At 40.7% G+C, this 24,078-nt stretch overlaps 1 protein-coding gene across 2 annotated transcripts; it reads left to right on the plus strand.

Annotated features, from left to right (window-relative positions):
• mettl16 (methyltransferase 16, N6-methyladenosine) lies at window positions 1–22,924 on the plus strand. Of its 2 annotated transcripts, none has more exons than XM_058634775.1 (10): window positions 1–61; window positions 444–584; window positions 9,220–9,407; window positions 11,205–11,345; window positions 12,617–12,732; window positions 12,941–13,083; window positions 15,282–15,351; window positions 17,119–17,208; window positions 21,156–21,329; window positions 21,967–22,924. In XM_058634775.1, the coding sequence occupies exons 2-10, from the start codon at window positions 457–459 to the stop codon at window positions 22,621–22,623; spliced, it is 1,707 nt and encodes a 568-aa protein (XP_058490758.1). In that variant the 5' UTR covers window positions 1–61; window positions 444–456; the 3' UTR covers window positions 22,624–22,924. The 2 variants fall into 2 exon arrangements, with proteins under 2 accessions (XP_058490758.1, XP_058490759.1); XM_058634776.1 differs by lacking the exon at window positions 1–61 and adding an exon at window positions 99–183.
• Window positions 22,925–24,078: the final 1,154 nt, after the last annotated feature.

Consider the following 24,078-nt stretch of genomic DNA (forward strand, 5'->3'; position numbering starts at 1 on the left):
GTGCGGTGACGTCACTGAGGTCCAGGAAGAGAGTTGCAGTGAAGGGAAACGTTTGGTCAACGTGAGTTGTGTTTATGGTTTTCTGTCCAGTTCCTCAAAGTAAAAAATAAATCAAAAAATCAACGCCAGTCGTAAGATAATAATTAACAAACATCGTCACTGCGACGTAAAGCTACTGTACAGGTAAACAGGAAGTAGTGTTAGTTAGCTATATGTTAGCTTCAGAGTTAGCTCACCACATCAGAACAGTCCGTTAGTTTTTAAACTAAATTTGAAGAAATTAAATATGTGTCGGTTATTTAGCAAACGCAGTGAGTTAAAGTAAACAGCACATTCTGGTTGATTGATAGCTAGCTGTTTTAAGACATGTTTTTGCAAACCTGTTTTTTTTATTAACTAACGTAAACCCTCACTCAACCGTCACGTTTGTGGTTTTCCTAAAGCTGAGAAAACTACATGGCTCTGAACAAGTCCATGCATCCTCGGAACCGGTACAAAGACCGTCCACCCGACTTCACTTACCTGGCTTCCAAGTATCCGGACTTCCAGCAGCACGTGCACACCAGCCTCACAGGACGACCTGTGTGAGTACACACACACACACACGTTTACACAGCATTCGTTGTGAGGACACTCATCAACACAATGCATTCCATAGCCCCTTGAATTTGACTTTAATGTCCCCAAAGGGAAGTTCTTTTTCACAGCACTGTACTTGTTGAACAGACACAACAACACAACAACACAACAGCAGTGGACTTAACAACACTTCACATGACAAACCAAACCTACTTCACCACCACATATCCACCCTTACACTTAAAACCTGTCTGATCATAAAACACTTGTGATCACACTCAGCGGGTTGTGTTGTTGTTGGTTGAGTGAATCAAGCTACTTCCCTTCTGTGCCATAAAGCCCTGTGACTGTGTCCTGAGGGCAGTGGGGCTAGATGTTCGTTGAGTGGGTGTGTGAATTCCTGTTCTATTAAAATTGTGATGCGTATAATGACCTTGTTATTAAGTTCAATGAGGATGAAGACCTATTAGTTGAGGTAGAATATACAAAATACACATTATAAATAAATATAAGGACGAAGAACAGCAGTTAAATCCAGGGTGGTAATGGGAATGGTAGTGTTTAAAGCCAGACATATTCTTGTGTTGTACTGAGAACATTAAGAACATTGTATTAAATATTGTGTGACCCTAAAACGGTGTATGTTTTTTGGTCCTCGCAAATATACCCATACAAGACGCACGCACACACACACACACTGTGTTGGTTTTTGTTTTACCATATTGTCTGAGGGAGTATCTGCGCTATAGCTCAGTGAGTTTTCTATCCTTGATCTATAACTGGGTCACATGACCAAAATGTTGTTTTTCTGTTTTTTTTTATATTGATATGCTGGAAATGAGCATACCATTTTTGCTTAATTAAATTGTGTGTTTGAGATAAAAATACACTTGTCCAAGTGTTTCCATTCTGAGTGGTGTGCTTCTCAGTGATAGTTAAACACCACTTCTCTTATGAATGTAAACACAAAAACACCTGCTGTAGTATCCAGGTGTTTCTATTAATTAAGGTGTGGAGTTGAGCTCAACACCAGTTCAAGTGCTGGGAGTCTCATTAACTAATTTTTATATTTTCTGCATTATTATTATAGAGTACCTGCTGTCAATTTAAATTTGCACTACGTCTGTTCAAGCATTTGTACTCACAGACCTCATAGTTGTTTACACACTATCCAGTTCTACTAGTTACTGCGTTATTTCAGTTAGGGATGGCTTCACTTGCTTACTCTCCTTGTTTTCTCAAAGATTGTGGTGTTTTACCAACTACAGCTTCAAGTATTGGAACACTGGTGTCGTACTATTTGCTTACTTTCTTTGGACAAACAACTCCAGCTCTTAACCAGAGCTGCTCCACTGTGCAATTCATGGAGTGGCAGCTCAGGGATATTTAAATATGAATCATAAAATGCTGAAATATTTCATCTGGCCAGGCAGATATTGATCGTTACCTATTCTTTTTTACATTTGAATAGACCCTAACCTAATCAATTTTATCTCCATGTTATATTGAGTTCCTCGCCGTTATCCTTGCTGTATTGAGCTTGTGTGTGCTGAATTGTGTTAAGCCATTAACTATTCCTGATACAAATCTGCTAAAGGTTTATTTCAAAATAAGTAATGTCACGAGATACCTTGTTATTTTTTTGTCCCAATGGGCCTTCATAAGAACCAATTGCATGGATTATCAGTACTGTCAGTATTGGGCGACAGGAGATCTAAACACTGCTATAGTGAGAGACACAGAGAGCCATGTAGAGCTGATATGCTTAATCAGCACTATATGAACTCATTTGACATTGGTTTGAATTTCAATTAAATGTTCACACTAGAGCCAAAACCAGATGAGGGAAGGCTTTTATAGCAGCATATTAATTAATAATTACTAAATTAATAGTGAGGTTTTCCACACATTTAAAGTCTCATGCTTTGCTTGTCAAAGCCATTTATTAAAACACCATTCCCTCGCATACCAGCCAGTCCAGCCTTTTTGTTCCATTCAGCAGTGCTAATGTTCCAGCTAACTTCAGATCTTTAGTTTTCAGTCTGCTTCTTCTGGCAACAGTGGGAAGACTAGGAAAGAAACGTCAACACTGGGCATCAAGAGATTTTCTGTTTCACTCCAGCCTCTGCTTTAACTCATTTCACCTCACATAGCACGTGTGATTGACAGATCAAATTGAACCCCCAATTTAAAAAATACTTTTGTGTGTCAATCAAAAACTGAACAATAATCATCCAGTTTCACCTCGCATGCAGTCTAGACACACACTGTTTGTGTGTGTGTGTGTGTGTGAGTGAGTGTGTGTGACAGACAGAGAGAGAGAGAGCTGTGATGCTGAGAAGTCATGGTGTGAAAAAGACCAAGCAGGTGAACAAAGGAAGAATATGTCTGGTGGGAATTTGTGGCACTGACGTCAAATGGTGTGAGGGTTAGGGTTGGATCAAGATGACTGCTGCTGCTGCAGAGGGAATGAAACGTCAACCTGAGCATCACCTCATCTTACATCTCTCTGTCTGTTTGCTGTGTTTGGGCTAGAGCTGCAACTAACGATTATTTTCATTATCGATTCATCGTCGGTTACTTTCTCGATTGATCAAGTACTTGTTTGGTTCGTAAAATGTCAAAAAAAAATTAGCTTTGTTTGTTTTACAAATCTGGAAATGATGATCTTCTCAAATGTCTTGTTTTGTCCACAAGACCAAAATGATTAAATTTTAATGATTTCTTTGTTCTTTGTTACAGAAACTACTAAAACTAAAGAAGCTAAGAAATCAGAAAACTGGTTTTAATTATTGAAAAATCCAGTTAATTAATTATCAAAATAATTGATGATTAATTAACTAATCCTTGTTTGGACACATGTAGCACTGGAAGTTTGCATTTACAATGTATCCTGTGTGCAGTTAGAAACCACCCTTCTGGTTTGTGCTTCTTTTAGAGCTGAGGGAGATGATAATCAGTAAAAAGTCTGTGTATTTTTGATTTGCTGAAGAGAGGCCACAAAGATACGGAGAAAGAAAATTAACCTTACAAATCCTGTATGAAGTCACACATTGAGGTGCAGAATGAGCTTTTTCACATCATGGTTGTAGCTGTGCCAAAAAGATTATCATTGTTAAAAAATGTGAAATCTGTTCACTCACTCACTCATCTTCTACTGCTTTATCCTCCACATGACCCTCATGTGGAGGATAAAGTGGCACTGGTGCCAATCTCAACTGACATAGGGTGAAAGGCAGGGTACACTTTGGACAGGTCATCTGCCCATCACAGGTCCACATATAGAGACAAACAACCAACCCAGGTCTTCTTGCTGCAAAGGCAAGAGTGCTGTGAAATCAGTTTATATTGACAATGATAAATATTGTAATAAATTTCCTTTTTTTTTTTTCCTTCAAAATCCTCAGTCAATACAAACCTTTGTCAAAACAAAGGAACCTCCATGCCTGTTATTGTTGGACCGACACCGCTTTCCTCCCTCTTTGTTTGTATTGTGTAGAACAGGTAGCACGTCTGCTCTGTGAGGAAATCACTTGTCATTGCCAGTGTTCTATGCAGATGAATGCAGAAATGGTGTCACTGCAGCAAGTCTGAGCATCTGTGAACATACTGGTGTGGGCTGATCCTTTGTGGCTGTGACGTGACTAGTCAATCACGCTTTGGTGTGCTGCACGTGAGGGTGTGGGCTCATTTGACAGGTGTTAATTATCAGTCTGTGGTGTCCGTGTCTGTCTGTGCTTCCCTGACAGATGAAACTGGCAGCAGACTATGGGATGGTCGTGTTTCAAATAGACGTCCAATATGCAAGTAGAAATTAGACAATTAGTGAATTATGTGCAGAGACGGTAATCGTGTGTGCATCAAAATAAAACTCTGGAAAGAGTCGGCAGTGAATTTGGCTGATTTACACACTCCAAGCCCTTTATTAGGAACCCCAGCATTATTCACAGACCCAAGTCATTGAATAAGAGGTAGGCTAATTAATTTGTTGGCTTAATTGGGCCTATGTTTGCTTAATAGCATCATATATCAGCCAGTGGCTGCCCTGATTTCTGAAGATCAGCATCAGCCATTCTTAAATTTTTAACGATCATTACCCAAGTATAGGATTCTTCTCTTATGTCTAAAGGATGTTTGGACACATTTTTCAAATCATAATTTAAGCAACATGGCTTAGACTGACTCAAGACAGGAGCACAGGCTGAATTCAGCTGCCAGTTCTGTGTTTTTGCCTACAATAAAAAAAAATGAATATCCAGGATTTGCTTCTAATTTTTGTGTGGTATAAAGTCTTGTTGCCCATTTGCAGAAATCTGGCTCCACTTCCCGTCAGTCTGCCATTCCATCAGTAGAAGGATTAGCTTGGTTTTGTATTCCCCAATGAATTCATCTCGGGGTTTTTAAGTATTTAAGCAGCAAGTTACGGAGATGAGGGTAATCTTGGGGGGACAGTCGCTCAGTCCTCAGGGGAGATAAGTCTCCCCTCATTTAGGGATCATTAGTGGAGAGAAGTGGTAGCAGCAGGCAGAGAGTCGAGTTCAGACCAGAGGCAGCTGGAGAAGAAATAAGGAGGATGTTATAGGAATTGAAGAGAGGAGCAGTTAATATATAAATATTGTGGTGTGGGTTTTTTCAGTTTTTGTGGAAGGAGTGGGAGGAAACATTAATAGATGATTAAAAATGCAGCAGCCCTATTGACATTTAATTTGGCAGTCAATTTATTTATGGGCTTAGAGATGATCGTCAGTAGATGATGAAATGTACAACTTTCTCACCAGAGCTACATTATTAAGCGTTTTCTTGGCAATACAGGAAAGTTGAATGTATAATTATGACCTCTGACTCCACACTCTAATAAATGAAACCCTATAATTAACTGCATAACTCTCAATAGACATCCCAGCAGTGTCATTAACATACTGAGGTTTCTTTTAGTATGTCTGGTGGGAGAGAGATAAGGGAAAGTCACTAGGAAATGTTTTTACTTCACCCTGTAAGTGGGTTTTGTGTGACTTAAGCACTGTCATACTCTTAATATCCACTATTGTGAGCTGTATTAGGGTTGAATTTAGGCTGGACATGGATTTTGGTAACAACTCCCATTGCATTCAGTTGACTGAAAATGGTTGCTCACATGTGGCAATTGCAGTCGATTTTCAAATCCACTGTCAAAAACAAACATTATCCTTGACCGTTTTTTTTCTTTTTGCAAGAATCTCTCCGATATTTTAAGGGGAAATGCATTGGGTATTTCGGTATACTTTTTAACATTATAAAAATAAAAAATAAAAAATAATTCCACAGACTGGATATGTGAAATTAAGTAAATCAGTGTATTCTTTTTTTATTTTTAATTTTTATTTTTTTAAAGCTGTAGCACTTAACACGTGATGTACTTGAAGGCAAATATCAACTTACTTTCAGACATCAATAATGAACTTTTCAAGGAAATCTAGACACAAAATATCCAATCACTCAAATTCTAAGCATACGTAGTTAGAATAATATGCTCACAACATCTGGAACAGTAATCACTTTAGCCTTAATTGCTGGAACCATAATGGTTGTTTGTAAACAATTAGCATATCTGCAGAGTTGCATAATGTCATTGAATGAGCTCAGCAATATTCAAAGTCATTTTATCTCATTTATGAATTTTGAGTGGTGCACTCGTTTGTGCTTGTGCGAGGAGTGGCTCAGTGTTTTCAAAGAAAAACTCCTGACTCTAGAGAAGTTCTTGCTAATCAGCACAAACTCTTTCACAGATTTAGAGTCAGGTAGATGCACCTTGAAGGTCACTTCTCTGTGGGCTATGTGTGTGTGTGTGCACGTGTGTGCCCTTTCCTGCTGATCATGTAACGTGGAGATGAGTGAGCTGTTTGTCTCAGCAGTAAACTCCCATCCTGTTTAATAAGGTCATTCTCTTCATCCATGTAACCCCGGAGCCAAGGACTTTTGTGCTTCTCAGCAAAGATCTCTTCTTTCCTTTCTTCCTTTTTTTTTTCTTCCTTTCTTCATGTCTCGTTCTTTTTACCAGGCCCACACAACCTGGAATCAGGAGGCAGGAATCTCTTCATCTTAATTTCATCTCTGCACCATCTGTTCTCATCACAACTTTATCTCTTATGTTTGTCCCAATCCATCTTCCGTCAGCCACGTTAGTGTCGTATGCACGCAGCGGAGCACCTACGTGGCAGCAGAGGCGTAAATCGCGGGCACTCTCACGCTCCGTCTGGCATCAGCCATTGCTCCAGCGTGGCCAGATTTGCGTGCTCTCTTCATTTGTTCAGTAGGTGGGGTTGCCATGGAGACACTTGCAGTGCTGCTGATGGGAGCGATCGGGCCGTATTGCACACGCTTACTCTCTCACACACACACACGCACTGTACACACTATCATCAGGAACTAAAAATAGAGGGCTGGCCTGAGAGGCCTGCCTCTCTGAATATTGATCATTATCTAATGATGTCTCTGAGGAAAACTGAAAGAGGGCAGAACTGAACTGGACGGATGAGAGAGGCTGCCTTTCATTTTTGGTGAGGTGTGAGTGTTGTGCAAATGTATCACGGATTCAATTGTAAAAGCTCCTGCCAGTTTCTTCACAGGTTGGTCTTTTGTATACATGTCGTACATCTTAATAGAAACCAGGTGTTGTTTTTTTCTCTCAAAGGTCACACTTTGTTAGCAGCTGATTGTACAAGACCATTAACCTAATATATTCATTAGGTGATGAGACACTGGGTAAGATTTATTCCCTGCAGGTAAATCACCTCCCATTTGTATCCGTCACACACCTGTGAGTAAGAGGTTGTCGTTTGTCTTTGTTTTTACTCCTCTCTCACACATCCAGCCTGTCATACTGGCAGAAATCTGTTTTTACACTCACCAGGTGCTTTATTAGATGCACCTGTTCAAGTGCTCATTCACACAAATTTCCAATCTGAGCATCAGAACAGGAATGAAATGGGATTTTAAACGTTGCATGGTTGTTGTTGCCAGCAGGGCTGGTCTGAATATTTCAGTAGCTGCTTGATCTACTGGGATTTCCACTTGCAACCATCTCTGATGTTTGCAGAGAATAGTCTGAAAAAGAGAGAATATCCAGTCAGCAGCCATTCTCTGGAGGCAAATGCCTTGTTGATGCCAGGGGTCAGAAGAGAATGACCAGGCTGGTCTGAAATTATAGAGAGGCAACAAGAAATAACCCCGTGTTACAACCAAGGCATGAAGAAGACCATCTGTGAACGCACAACATGTGGAACCTTGAAACAGATGGGCTACAGCTGCAGAAGAGGCTAAATGACCTCTACAGTTAGGCTCAGAGAAAAACGTATATATTAGTATCTACGTCAGTTATCGGTTCAAGCACTCCTGATATATCAGCATATATGCATTAAATCCAATATCATGCATCCCTAATTTATGTACATTTATTTTTTTCCATTAATTGTGCGGCCAGAGAGAAGAGTCTGTTGAGAGTTACTTGGGTGGTTTTTATGAATGTGACCGTTCACTGCTCACAGAACACAACACAGAACGTTTCTTTGTTAAGACTATACTGTATTGTTTTGTGTTCACGACGCATTATGCCAAATAATCATGCCATGATCTCCCTCACTGAAACTGCTCGTTCTCTCGATTTAATTCAATTTAATACATTTAATTATTAGTCATTACACAGACTTGGAGCTTATCATAGCTGAAGACTGAGATTGTAAAACATTTCAGCTGTTCCTATAATTGATTTGTGAACGCAGAGTTGTACCTCCATCTGTACAGCAGCAGTAAATGTTGGGGGTTTTTTTTCCACTGGAATATGCTCCTATCAAACGTGTGTGGTGCTAGACTCCAGCTTCACCAGAATGTGTCTAATTGCATCTGCCAAGGTGCGAACATGCTCAGCGAAGCTTTAATTATACCTATCACACCCACTTGCTTTGTCTGCCACACTCGTGGCTGCCCGTGTGGCGGCTGCAGTCATTAAACATGTCGAGAGGAACAAGAGGAGGGAGCTGAGAGAGCTGAGCTGGGACTGAGCACTGGGAATAAAAAGAGGAAGGTGTGGAAAATGTGAATTCCTTCGTCATTAGCAGATGATTGTGAAGTGATGCCGTGTGTGTGTGTGTCGAGAGAGTGTAGAGAGCTATAATGCTTAATGAAGTGCTGTATAAGAGCAGTTTGGTAAATTGCTGTCAGGTCACCTCTCTGGTAAAATGAGGATTAGCACGTCTCTAAATTAAGTTTGATATTCAGTTCAGGTTTCATATATGCTCAGCCTTAATTTTGCAGCTCTGTTCATCTTTTTTATCAGAATAATGATGGATTATATTCACAAAGTGAAGAAGGAAAAACAGGCAGGTTAAAGGCAGCAATAGTTTCATGGTCACCCATGTCATTTCATGAACCATTTTAATTAACAAGAAAAGATCCTAAATTCATTGATATGAACAACATTGATATGAAATTTAACTGACAACATGTGTGATTAACCATACAATACATGATTATGGTTGACACTATTCACCTTAGTCAATGGTCATCTGGCTGCTCTGCCTGTTTTAGTGATGCATTTTGTGTAATCTACTAGGATGATGGTGCTTGCTCTTTGAATTTATTCCACCATGTTTGTTTTACCTACAGAGTGAATTTCAAAGAGCCTGAGGCGGTACGAGCGCTGACCTGCACACTGCTAAAGGAGGACTTTGGTTTGACCATTGAGATTCCTCTGGAGCGCCTCATTCCCACTGTTCCACTGCGCCTCAACTACATCCACTGGGTGGAGGACCTCATTGACGGCCAGAAGCGGCCACGCAGAGGCATCGACATCGGTATAGCCTTTACAGTTGGTCTCATTTTGTGTTGTGTGTGTGTCTGATGAGTATCACTTACATTAGGAATGTCCTTCATATAAAAGACAGTTTAAATGGTCACTCATAGTGATCTGGCCCACATGTCATTTTTCATTTATTCCCATTTTGATTGTGTGTTTTGGTATTTTTGGCATTCTTTATATGATCATTATTATTCATGTTAATTAAGGGGCTTGGCTGCTAAATTATAGCCAATAAATTGGTTGAGTGTTTTAACTATTTTAACATGGTCATCAAATGACATTGTTAGACTCACAGTGTATAAGAGTTAGAGCCTTACATTGCCACAAAAAAGTTTGGATCCAATTTTGATTACGGGTCCTAATATTGCTCTTTTGTTCTGTTATTTATATTTTTAAAGCTCCTTAATGTATTTCGACTAAGTGTGCAGGCTCTACCTCTGTTTTGGCTCAATAGAGATGCACAATATTATCGGCGCAATATCGGTATCTGCAGATACTGACTTGAAAATGTATTCTCAGATATCGGAACACCAAGATCTGCCGATTTGATTAAAGACCAACAGTTGGCTAAATAAGCTACCTGCTTGACTTCTATGCTGGTGCCCTCTACATCTGTTTTTTTTTTTATTATTTTGCTACATCTGCTGCGACATGAGTAGGTAAAATATGTTAAATTCCCTACAGAAGAGACCATGTTACCTCTGCAGTTGGGTGCAGGGAAACCGTATATGTATCGGTATTGTTTATCGGGCAAAGTATTCCCGATATATATCGGCATATCGGATATCAGCAAAAAGTCTTAGGACTTTGTATTCTGCCAGCCCTGCATCTTCTAAAGAAAAGGTGATGTGTGTATAATTACTCTATTGATAACCCCTGTGGTAACAACCAGCTGCACTCTGTTTTAACCACAGCTCACCTGTCACTAAAATGTCTCTCCCTTGAACTTACATGAGCACAGACAGTTTAAAGAGGCACATTATGGATTTACTGTTTTATTTGTTTAAAAGAGATTGTTCCACATCTTTAAGGAAAAATGTATTGTTTTGCAGGAAAATGATCACCTCCCTCAGAGGCTAAACAAAACTAGACTTGGGGGGGCAAAAGAACAAGGAGAGAAAAACACATGTATGTTGTTTAATCATTGGGAATGATATGTTTCACAGTGAGTGCCGAGGGGGGAATAGTGTGTCATTGGCTTGGAGTTAATTTGAGTTGGGACTTCTGTTCTTATTAAATCTTGATTTGGTTAGCAGGAGCTCAGAGACACACACACCGCCATTGTTCCCAGTATGTACCAACCAATTCCCTTCCCTTTCCACATGTCACAGCATGTTTGCTGTGCTGCCTTTCAGATGAAGAGCTGCTTGCTTGTGTGTGCGTGTGTGTGTGTGGGGTTTTTTTTTTTTTGTTAGAGCCTCTGGTCACTGATGGGTGACCCTGAGTCTTTCTGTAAGCAGATTGAAGCTGCCTGCTCCTTGATGAATCACCACTGGGTGCCTCCTTCACTAACTGATGCCACCCCTGTCTGAGTGTGGACTGAATGATGCAGCTGTGGTTCTTTCGTAGATGTGATTGATTCAATAATAGTTGCTGTAACTGGCATTTATTGACCATTATGGTCCCTAAGTAAAGAAAATGCTTTAAAAACCACTGGGGCACGTTTGGAGACCGCTTCCCCCTCAGACACAGCATCTGCAGTATTTCTATACTCATCACTCAGTCATAGCCATTCATCATTGTGATTACACACATAATTTTTATGCTGCCACATGCGTGTGTGTTTCCTCAGGTACTGGTGCGTCTTGTATTTACCCCTTGCTGGGAGCCACAATGAACGACTGGTACTTCCTCGCCACAGAGGTGGACGACATCTGTTTTGACTTTGCCACGAAAAACGTGGAGCAGAACAACCTGTCTGACCTCATCAAAGGTAAAGACACTGTCTCAGTGTGCTGTTTGTATATTGTGTCACCTAGTAGGTGATGGTGTAGCGTCTCTTGATTTAAGTTCAGGTAACAGGTTGGATTTAAGTTCAGGTAACAAATGCAGACAACTATACATTTTGAAATGAGTAACAGAGACCCGTCATGAAGACTCAGTGGACTAGTTAAAACCTAAACCACCTCTTCTATTTAGGCTATCTCTGCACATTGCCTGATTAAAAAAAAAAAAAAAAGGAGACGATGAAGAGTGGCGAGCAGAAAAGGGGGCTTGGTCTGGTAGTGAAATCCTACACTGAATTGCAGCTGTCTAACGAGGTGCTCAGTGAGACTGGCTGCTCAAATGTTCTCAAATGGCGGTGAAAGTGTGTGCCAGTGATGTAAGCCAATGGCAAACATTTAATGCAGTAACTGGTGTTTGACCAGAGAGTCAGTAGATTTTTTATCATGTATAATTTCAATACTTTGAGGTCTAAGATTTGCACCTGGATCAGTAAATAACACTACTGTTACTGATTTGCATATACACTCTTTTTCATTTGAAAATGGGGTTTAGGGGTTTAGTTACACTTGAATCGACCTTCGTCCATAACAGATCAAGGTAGAAGTGGAAGCTACACACAAAGTGTAATGACGTGAATTTATCAATTACAATTTTACACAAAGTGTAATGACGTGAATTTATCAATTCAAATTTTACAATTCAAATTCTCATATGAACATACTTTTCTATATGTTATTGTCAAGTATTAGGTCTTGCTTCTAAATCACAAAGAATTTTCTTTGGTGTATGAAGATCCTTTCGTTTTTGGACTTTTTGTCAGGACAAAAAAAATATTTATTGCGTAACTAAATGTCCTGGGTTTATAAAACTAGGATTGATTTTTAGATCACTGACCATCTGCAGTGACGATCAACAAAGCAATTTGTTGTGAGTCACCTCAGACTGCACTGTGTCACATTATGAAATGACACAAAGCCAGAAAACTGTGTACATGGTCTCTATCCAAAATGCCGTTGATGTGAACAGTTTGATTGAATTTGGATGGAAAATTGGCCTTGTTACATCAGACAGACACAGCTTTGTGTTTTGTTTCATTCCCTATTCTTATTGTGTGTTTGTGCATTGTGAGATTTAGGACAGCCTACTCTCACAGTTTATATGGCCATTGTGCCTTTAATTAGCTTTTTCCTAAAATCTGTCATGATTACCATAATCTTTCAAGTTACAAATTCATCCACGTGTTTTGTACGTTCCCAGTTGTCAAAGTTCCTCAGAAGACTTTACTGATGGACGCCTTGAAAGAGGAGACAGAGATCATATATGACTTCTGCATGTGCAACCCTCCTTTCTTTGCCAACCAGCTAGAAGCAATGGTAAGTGTTTGTCCTGCACAGATACCTCACTGCTTCTTTTTGTTATTCTTGAACATTTCAACTCACAATTTTAGACCTCCTGTGAACGGATCTACTCGTTTTTTCATGGCGAGGAAACAAACACAACACTTGACAATGGACCAGTGAGGATAAACAGTAGTAACTGCTTCTAATAGAATTGTATCTTGAGCTCTGATGTTCTCTTCAGGGCGTAAACTCCAGGAACTCGCGCCGACCTCCTCCCAGTTCAGTGAACACAGGCGGGGTGACGGAGATTATGGCAGAGGGTGGAGAACTGGAGTTTGTCAAGAGGATCATTCATGACAGTCTGCAGCTCAAGAAACGCCTGCGGTGAGGAAAAGAGCAGGACTCAAACCTGACACAAACTTTTTGTCAGTCCTAAAAAACCCAAAAAAACAGATTCAGTCCTCATGCCTATAGTGCTACAAATTTAAATCAGCAGATAGATGATGTTCTTTCTTTAGAGGCTGTGATAAGTTTAAATGGCTACTGAGAGCTGCAGTGAAGGGGAGGCACCAAATGGGCAGATGGGTCGCTGCACTGATGGAGCTGTCACCCACATTTGGTTCAAAAATGTTGGCACACACTTGCACTGCAGTGTATTCAGGAGCAAACAGGGAGCAGCTGTGCTTGGGTGGATGTGTGGGGGTGTGTCCAGCGGCTGTCACATTACCCTCCCCCTTTAACAGGGTTGTCACTGGGGCAGCCAGTGAGACATGGGTAGAGGGAGCCACAGAATGGTGCTATTAAAACTAATTAGACATGCCACACCTGCTTGCCTTGTGTCTTTGTGTGTGTGTGTCTGTCTGTCTGTGTTTGTGTGTCTTTCTGTGTGTGTCTGTGCGTTTTGTTTTTGTTATACTTCAGTGGACAGATGAGCAGCCTTGAGAGGGACTGATGTCAACACCTGTCTGCTCTTGCTCTCTGGCTTACACTCATGTAGTGAGGATAGAAAGTGAGAATGAACGTAGTCTCACGTAACAGGTTGGAAGCTCGGGCCAAACCAACCATAGCTGGCTGTCACTCCTCAAAGCATGCCGGGACACCAGAGCCACCAGGTGTCCATGGAAACACTGCCAGCGTGTCCGTTTAGTCCTTAGAGATGCTCCACCATGACGCCCTGCTCATTTTTCCCTCTTCTCCCCAGTCACTTCCCTGTGTAACACACATGCAAACACCCCAAACCACAGTTAGAAATGAGTTAACACTCCTCATTTATCATTCCATTGATATGAAAATTTCCTTCTCTGGTTATGAGATAGTAATCATGTATCTTTGCTTCAGAAGCATGTGAAGAGGGAGAGGACTGAATATAGATGCTAATGCAGCTGCATACTTAAGGATTTTTAAACTGCTGTCTGTTGGAGGCTATTCAGGAGCTCTTCTGGGTTTTCCTCCCCACTGTGTTGTAAAGTGGGGGAACATCTGTGAATATTAGAGCTGTTCAATATTTCATTTGTGGCAACAGAAGCTGACATGTTGCTCCCTCCACCCCTCTGGGCATCCTCACACCTCCCTAACCTAATTTTCTTTTTAGTGCCCTTTTATATCATGAGTCACAAGTTTACACAGTTTTAAGGTGTCATTGTATTGAGTTGAATGTGACTGTGCAGCTTTGTGGAGAATCACATGAATGCTGTGTAAAATGATTTGTTTCAGAAATGCTGCATTTTTCTTAAATGTGTCCTCAAAAAATAGTGAAACCTTCATATCAAAATGTACCAGAGCCGACAGTGACATCTTCACCAAATATTATGAACTTTTTTTACTTGTCTGAGAAAGGCAATGAATTATCAATGATTCTATTAAATTAAAATAGATTCTCATATTGACTATTTGTTTTCACCACTGTAATAATGTATGTCTGTTGTCGTAGTCTAAAGCAACCTTCACATGATGTAGCCTAAGAGGCAAAATACCTTTTTCTGTGATATTTAAACTCAATATTGCAATTCAGTTGAGGATTTAGCATTTTGAATTTTAAATCAGTATAAGTTTGCTATGATTTTAGCACGATTTAGAAAATCAAATACATCCATAAAAGTGGACATACATTGCTTAAGTTAAAGCCTGAATAAAATCCAGAGGATTATATTTAATTAGAATTGACTGCAATTTATCAGACCCAGAGCTTTCTTTGAAACTAGAGACTCTTTTTTTCCCGTTCATCGGACTCCCTGATGTATTTATCTTCCCTCCATCTTTCCGGGCTGAACTCCACTGTTCAGTGTTCAAGACCAACCTCATCTTTTCATTGCACAGCAGAGTTTATTGATCAGGTCTTTACCCTGGGATGACTTCAAAACATTCTTTCCTCCACTGCGGACTTCTCGCACACCGATGTTTTTTCCAGCTCTTGTGTTTCATTTTTGTCTTTGTGTTGCTCCCTGAAGCCTATTTCTGCTTGTTTGATCTCTGCTCGGTTTTTCATGCCTGGGCCGCTGGCATTTAACACACACACACACACACACACACACTCACACTCACACACACACACAGCTGGTTAATGTGGATCCCTCTTTCTGCAGGTGGTACAGCTGCATGTTGGGGAAGAAGTGCAGCCTGGCACCTTTGAAAGAGGAGCTGAGGAAGCAAGGGGTGAGACCCAAAACAAAGACACAAACACATCTACATTCACAGCTTTCAATGCAGTGTGCATGCACAAATGAGAGCAATACTGTCGCAACACACATCTGTTGCAATGCACCTGTTTTTCTGGGCACATCTGCATTGCATCGAGATGAATATTTCTAATGTTGTCTCGAGCCAAGACTCTGAAATAAAGTCTGAATCTCCTATCGTTCAGACAAAGTTACAAATCTGAAAGTAAAGGATAGGATGCACATTGACCCCTTTTTCTTATCTTTTTTACTCCACACTCATATCGACCAGCACAGCTGGGATAAGTGAAAAGCAGCGCTGGTATCATTTCTGTTTAGTTTTTTTTCTCACAAGTGCCTTGGTTTAAAACGCCACTGGTGTCTTCCACAAGTTTTAAGACACTGCATGTGAACAGCCCCTTACATAGCAGCCTCAGCTTTATGGTCTTTGTGTGCAGTTGCTTCATAATGGCTTGTTATAACAATTTTCACCTCACATCTCAAACCAACACTCCTCTGGGACTGATTATTGATGTTGGACATAGACTGCTGTCACAGCGGAGGGAGCACATACCCGGAAAACTATAATGGATCAGCTCTTTCTGATATGCTACCAAAGCAGTGTCTGAAAAGAGCCACGAATTAGCTGATTTCTGTTGACTGCATGTTGCTCACATGCATTAGTGTTATTAGCCTAGCTAATAGCCCAGCAAATGACTGCCACAGACCTCATGCCAGTCACATGACCCCCTGCACCTGCCATCCCTTAAAACCCCCTCTAGAGGTTTAACTCTGCTGCTCCTGCTCATCTCAGTGAGTGCAACCCTGGCTGATGTCCAGGAAGGAGTGTCCTCCTGCCTCGTTTTAAAGTGCTTGTAAACAGAAACTCAGCCTAGTTAATATGCTAATGCCTTCTTCACATGTTATTTGCCTTTCTCTCCAATTTCTCCTTGTGTTTTTAAATTGGGAAAAACCTGCCTCAGGAACTGAGCTGTTTGACCTTTTGCTCTTATCTTATTTTCTAAAGCAGTCCTCAGAGACTGTCAAAGTGCTCTGTTAGCACAAGGGTTTTCACAGCACAGACACATCCTTGTCACATCAGAGATGCATGCTCTCTATTTTCTCACCCTCAATTAGAAAGGTGGAGTTAAAGCTCACAGTGAGACAATGTTGATGTGCACTCTTTCACACTGTCGGGGGTCAAGGATTTACTGAGTTATTCTCTACCATCGAATATAAAACAAAAATAAAAGAACATGACTTTGGTTATGAGAGTTGTTCTAAATTCAATTGCTTACTGCACATACCACTTGACCCTATCTCAAGGCCGTTTGTATATTCAGTGTCTGAAATTGTTAATGATTAAGGATATATTTTTATGTTCTTTTATAGGATGGGTATTTGCTGTATTTCCGGTTGTCTGTGTTGGAGGATTATTATTGCAGCTGTAGTTACCATATTTTCACCTTTGAGTAAACTGACCTATTGATGTGAACATTATTTTTATCACGACAGAAAAGGGAATCACATTTTTGACCAAATGTGTGATCAGTTTCTTCTTCAATTCCATTGGTATTTTTCACTTACTGTATCATATCACACAAAATATGTGGCAATAATATATGTGCAATATTTGTGGTCTAAATAATTTGTGGACAAATATGGGCAGTAGATACTAAAACTATTCCTTTGTGAAGTCACTCACCTGCTGCATGCACCTGTCATGAGTCTGCTACTAATTTCTGAGTCTGATTCTTTTTCTTAGGTGCCAAAAGTGACGCATACAGAATTTTGTCAGGGACGGACCATGCGATGGGCGCTGGCCTGGAGTTTCTATGATGATGTGATTGTTCCGGTAAGTCTGTGCTGTAAAAGAACCTACGGTCTATTATAGACTCAACAGATTGTTTTCCAGTCATAATGTCTGAGACAATCAGCACCATTTACAATATATTGATGCCCAAGAAGTGATCTCATCAGTATTGGTCATTTTACTCCTTGAGCTGCTCTTCTCGTGCTAGTGGCGGTTTCCAAAACCTCCTTAATAATGTACCGCCTCTGCCCCGCTCTATCCTCTCACCCCTCTCCACGCTGTATCCTCTTTCCCTGCAGTCCCTTTCCATTAGCAGCACTTATTCATGCCTCGGGGGGGATCTCTATGTGACTTTAACACACTGTAGCCAGGCAACAGTTGCCAGGTCACAACTGTGGGCACACGCACTGTACAAATGTCTTATGTGGGCAGTAAGAAGTCATAAGGATTAATTTAAAAAAGAGTCAAACTGACAATAAATGAAGTAAGGTGGACTTGGTCAGCAGGTGTAGGATAGGCTGCGCGAATAAATGTACATGTACATGTTCAGTATGTGTGTGATGATGACCATTTGTGTTTTGGACCCCTCAGCATAAAAGCGGTTGAGCAGAAAGATTGGCCTACATTTTTCCTCCTCCTCTACTTTCACCCAGATCCACTGTCATTTCTGTGTGTGTGTGTGTGTGTGTGTGTGTGTGTGTGTGTGTGTGTGTGTGTGTGCATGTGTGTGTTCCAGGTATTACTCATGTTGTGGGGACCTACATCTGTTTACACAGTTTCATTATGGGGACTTGTCTACCTTATGGGGTCAAAAAGCAAGTCTCCATAACATAGATAACATGTTTAGGTGAAGAAACATGTGTTTTATTGTTAGGATGAGGCCGATGGTAGTTATGGTTCAGGTTAGTAAGGCTCGAGGAAATTCATGTAAGTCAATGTGTGTGTGTGTGTTTACATGACGGTAGTTCCTGCATGTGTTATTCCTTGCATGGTTGACTGCCTAATTCTGTCTGCATGCATGGGCTCCTGTTGTCGTTTGCAGTAATGTAGGAAAATGGGTAGGTTGGCTCATTAATGTTACATATAGATCATAACATATGTGACATGCTGACATGCATCCAGCTGTGACCTACTTAACTGTTCTTACCAGGTCAGACTTCAAACCACTGTTACTGTTATTTACTCACTCACTCACTCATTTTCTACCGCTTTATCTTCCACATGAGGGTTGCTGGTGCCAATCTCAGCTGTCACACGGGGCGAAAGGCAGGGTACACCATGAACAGTTCACATGGTTAACATTAGTTGGACTTCCAGTGTTGATGTTAACCTCAACTAAATGCTGACTAACTGCATATTTGCTGTACAGTCAAGACATTGAAAAATAATGGAGAAATAAAATCACATTACCGTATATCTATTCTGGCTTCTCATTGCCTATCAGGAAAGCTGATGGATTTTAGTAAAGAAAAACAAGAGTAAAACCCTGAGTAAAAAGAGACAAAGGAGGAGGATGGAGACATGAACATGCAGACAGAATGAAAGAAGTAGTAGACAGAAGGCTTTATCTGAGCCCTGGGGCAGGCTGCTGCTGCTGCTGCTGCTCATACAGGCCTCTGGCAGGGGGAGGTTCAGAAGGGGAATTGGGACTTGACAAAAAGGAAAATGGGTGCTGGGAGGAGAGGAGGTGATCAGAGTATGATTCATGGTGTTTGCCTGAAGGTGAAATCGGCAGCATTTTGATTTGTGTGTGTGTGCTCGCTCACTCAGAAGGTCAATGTAGATGACTTAATGTCATGTGGAGAGAACAGCTGTTGCTGAATCTGTAGGCTTCTACTGTGCCTTGTTTTCACATTTTGGTCCTGCTTTCATTGTGAGGGTATCGTCTTTCTCGATTGTCTGTAGTGGTGGGGGGTGTGTGTACTTTTTAGGACCTTTTTCTGGCATGAACACTGACCTTGTCAGAACCAATAGTCCACATAGAGACCAAAGCCTGGTCCTAATCAGGCAGAACTTTATTTGTGAGGAACTGGTTAAGTTTAGGGCTAAGATTTTGTTTAGGCTGCCCAAATGAATGGAACTCAATGCAGTGTTCCAAAAAGAACAGCTGCACAGACCTGTATGTGTTTGAGTGTGAGTGAGAGAGAGCGAGAGTGAGTATGCAGTGTTAATGGGGATTAATAATGGAGTGAACGTAAGTCTGACAAGGATGTGATTCAGTTGTGAGGTGTGGGTCTAAAACTGCACATGTGGGTTTCATGCTCTTTGTCTATGACTCTCATGTTGACACTCTCTCTCTTTCTGTGTGTGTATGTGGGTGTGGGTGCGCACGTATTTATATAAACCAGTGTATTAGTGCAAGAATGTGTGTCAAGGATGCTTGTACAAACACACATGTTTGGCTTGATGGATTTTATTGATTTCTTTTCCTTCTACATTGAGCTGCTGGGCTTTCAGTGCGCAGAGAAAATGGGGGAGAGACCTCTGTGAGCAAAGATAAGAAAAAAAAGAAACACTAACAAGCAGTTGGACAAAGCAGGGTCCAGTGTTAGTTTGCTGATTAAACATGTCCGCCTTCTCTAAACATGTATTTTCATGGGCCATAATATAAACAAAAAATCAATAGATGATTATGACTGAAAAGGATTTTACTGGTAGTCATGTTTGCAGCTTCTTTTTGCAAAGTACATTTATTTATTCTATATTTCATATTAATGTATTTTCATAGAAGCATTATAGAAAGAAAAAAACAAATATGTATGGAATAAATTGCATTTAAACAGATGAGGAGGCCTTGCACTGATGCATTAAATTAAATGAGTAATCAAAATTTGACTCCACATCGCTGCAGCAGTGTGAAGGTCAAAAGCTGATTCTTCCTTTAACTGTTTGTAGGTCAGTCGGCCATACTGTCTGCTGCAGCAGATGCAGACTGCACCACTGTCTCCCCACTTCCATTCAGCCTGCAGTGTTGCACTAGTGCAGCATTGAAATACTGGCTGCAGTGTATCAGCTTAATTTAGACACTTGTGAGTAATGACCTCTACCGCCATTACAGCGTGGCATCAGAGAGAATTAAGAGAAAAGGAACTGTTTACTTCACTGCAGGTTCAGATTGATCTTATTTGGTTTGAGCGCCCTCTTGTGGTTTGCAATGAACACTTCAGTTGATTTTTCCCATTGATAGAACTGTTTGACAGACGCTCATCCCAGGTCATAAAGAGAAGTGATTCATTAAATTTTAAAGAGACAGAGCATTGGTTTAAAAGAAATGGAAGCTTCTTATACGTACAGTGTATTATACTGTGGAGTTTCTTGTCTCAGTTCCTTTGAGGATTCAGGCTGTCGATCTTTTCTTTCTCTTCACATGATCTCACACTGACTCCATGATGCTGTGATCAGACCTCAGTGGGACTCAGTCACACCGTCGGTTGCAGGACTCTTTGTTCCTCAGTCTGCGAAGATGCTTCTTTATGGGGGGTGGCTGTATGTCTAGCTCTTACATTCGAGTTGAAGATATCATGAATTTCTTGTCAGGGATTTTTACATGTCAACATGTCAACTGTTGGCAGGATGGCTGCTAATTTCCAACTGCTGCTGGCATTAGCTATATTTAAGACAATGTATTGAGTGATTTTTAAGAGCCACACTCAGCTTGTTGATATCTGATTAAATTTAACAATTTGCTATTTTGGTCCTAACAAATTCCAAGAGGTTTTTGAGGGTTAAGACTTAGTTCTAGGGTTAGAATTGTGTATGGGTTAGGTTTAGGGCGAAGGTACGGGGTTAGGCATTTAGTTGTGATGGATAAGATTAGATTGTGTGAGTGTGTGTGTGTTTTCTCTTGTAAAACTAATTATCTGTTGTCCTCTGACTGGATAAATGAAGCACCTTTGGTTTGAAACGATTGTCTTGTGGCTTTTTGTTTCACACATTCTTAATAATCTCTGATACAGATAATTGATTATTTCTCTTTGGCTCCTCCACAGTCTCCTCCCAGTAAGAAGCGTAAACTGGAGAAGTCACGGAAACCTCTGTCGTTCACGCTGCCAGAGGCGGGACTGAAGGAGCTCGAGGTCAAAGCCTTAGCAATCGGCTGCACCGCCTGCAGCCCTGTGGACAGTATCACCGCTCTGCTGGAGAGGACACTCACTGACCTGAGGGTAAACTCTGTTTAACTGTCCAGCTCTCTTGCCAAAGTTTGCAAAAATGTCCATGTAAGTCCATGTGACAACACTGCAGGAAAATCCTGCATGGCAGACCCAAGCACCACCACCCCCACCTTAATGTTCTGCAAATTTCACTGCTATTTTGAACACATCTTACCCAGATAATCTCCTGCTGCCATTTGTCATATCTGAATAGTTTTCTGGAGTTTATGTTTGAAAACGGCTTAAATGATTGCTGTCATGTTTGGCTGTCATAAATACTGCTACTCAGTGGTAATAAATACTGTGTGTATTGTGTTGAGGTACAAGCAGCGTAGTTGTCATTGTTTATAAAAGAGCAAACACACACACAAGAATGGGAGTAGTGGTTACATCAAGGGTAAAGGTTACATTAGCTATGTGACATGTGATAACCCAAACCACTAACTAATGATTGCAGCAGCTGTTTATATGAACACAGATCAGACTTCAGATCAGCTTTTCTGAATGGGCCATTCAGAAAAGGGGGCTATTCCAATCAGGCTTTATTTTGATTATTAGTGTCTATGGAAACATAGACATCCATTTTAACAGAGTTGCCATCAGTCACAGTCTCACCTTAATGTATATCTGTCTGTGTTTTGCCTGACAGGTGCTGCACAAACGTCTCCCCTGCAAACAGCAGGAGCAGAGTCTCTTTGTGACAGCCGTGGAGAACACTTGGGTCCATGGTCGTCAGAAACGTCGCGAACAGAAGCGGCAGTTGCGAGAGCTTCCCAGAGCGCCTCGCTTTGTTGGAACAAGCTCTCAAACCAAGGTGGCCTCAGCTGCTCCGACGATAATCCCACTCCACCAAAACCAACCAGCTTCCGCACAGAACAGTAACATTCATCAAGACGGCACCCACAACAAAACCACAACTGCACAGGAGCCAGGAGAACCGCAGCAGCCGCAGCCTGAAGCGGGGATCAACAATGGTTCCTCCTCAAATGTAGCTAACAAAGATGTAACGGAGAGCAAAAGTGGAGAAGAAAAAGAAGTCTCTAAAGATTTGACCAGTGCTGATTTGGACATGGAGTTTACAGGCTCCAGTGTAGCATCTGCTGTGGCGTGTGACCCTCATGCAAGGAGACCACAGAGCCCCAGCACAGTCAAACACTTCCTGTTCAAGTGTCTGCTGAATGTGATGCTGGAGGCGAGTGATGTGGTGATTGAGATGCACTGGGTCGAAGGTCAGAGCAAAGACCTGATGAACCAACTGTGTACTTACCTGAAAAATTCACTTCTAAAGTCTGTAGCAAAGTCCTAAATGCTAAGAAAGAAAACAGTACACAGGTGAGAAACAACAACAAGTAAAATTCCCCAAACATTATTTTTAGACATTAGTGCTTGTGTCTGTTGGGAAGTTTTTTAGAACATTTAAAATGTTGTGTTGTTGTTGTTTTTTCTGTTTGTAACTGTATATTTTCAGTTTTTGAAAAGTTCAAGACTGTGATGGTTTAAAAATCACTCTTGCACGTATCATCAGTTTGTTCAGATGTTCTTGTATTTGATGGATTACTTTATGGATAACACATTTGGAATAAATACACATTTTATATTTCCTTTTTACACAATTGTTCTTAGTTTTTTATTATGATGATGCAGTGCATGTAAATGGCCACAGGGTGGCAGTGTGCATCTCTTCTTATGGTACATTTCCTGCCATTGTATGGAGATGAAATCCTGAAATTTCTGTGTTTTGTCAATAGCTTTGGCCAAGCAGTAGGTAGTAGGTCTTCAGTTCACACACAGGCTTTGTCATTCAGGCTGTTTGTTTGCTGTGCTTGTGTTAACCTTCTGCATTATAGAAACATATTTTTATTGTGTTGTGACTGACACAGAGCCCAGCAAATAATAACAAGAAAAGAGGTTCTTAAATATCAAAGGTTATGTGTCTGTCTGTGCTTGCACATTCACCGGTGGGTGGAGTGTCACAGACAACAACATTGTTCCCAGTTGTATGACATGTTTGGTTATTATAGGACTTTGACTCCTCCAGTGTGTTTGTGTGTGTGTGTGTGAGTGCATGTGTGTATACTTGTATTTGTCATCTCTGGCATAAACACTGACCTTGCCAGAACCAGTAGTCCTCATGGAGACCAAAACCTGGTCGTAATGCGGCAGACCCTCATTTCTGAGGAAATGATTAAGCTTGGTGCTAAAATTTAGATTGTGGTTAGGTCAAGGTGTTCCCAGTTGCATTACATGTTTGTCATGTATTGTTGGATTGGTATAAGATGGGTTTGGAGATTACCTTATTTTAGCAGAAGCATAATGTTTCTGAATATATTTTTGATTTGAATCTATAAAGTGATTTAAGGAATCTAAGGAACTTCAGTTGTATATACTAGATTATACTTTGACATGCAGTAGAGAAGTGGATAAAAATTGCAATAACTTGGTATTTAACCTCTTTATTTACTTTCAACCGCTGTCCCAACTGTATGTTTATAATGTTTGGCTTTTTCAGCAAACTTGAGCCCTCTCACACTGATTTGATAGAACATTAATCCTATTATAGATAGTATCATTTACAAAAGCTATTGTCATTCTTCACACTGACTAGTACAATATCAGATGTTTATTTACTGCAGTCATAGTTACTTGTAAATTGTAGAGACAATGAATATGTCTTCTGCTTTTTGCTTAGATCAGTTACTTGGCAACAAGATTTAAATGACCAGACACTTGACACTTGTTTGGGAGGAATTGTTGTTGGTAC

Source organism: Solea solea, chromosome 7 (genome assembly GCF_958295425.1).
Source record: "Solea solea chromosome 7, fSolSol10.1, whole genome shotgun sequence".
NCBI classification, from domain to species: Eukaryota; Metazoa; Chordata; class Actinopteri; order Pleuronectiformes; family Soleidae; genus Solea; species Solea solea.

Coding starts and splice junctions, on each gene's coding strand:
- mettl16 (XM_058634775.1), top strand. CDS start 457: ATGGCTCTGAACAAGTCCATGCATCCTCGGAACCGGTACAAAGACCGT. Junction 13,084..15,281: donor CAGCTCAAGAAACGCCTGCG/GTGAGGAAAAGA, acceptor CTCTTTCTGCAG/GTGGTACAGCTGCATGTTGG. Junction 17,209..21,155: donor ATGATGATGTGATTGTTCCG/GTAAGTCTGTGC, acceptor GCTCCTCCACAG/TCTCCTCCCAGTAAGAAGCG.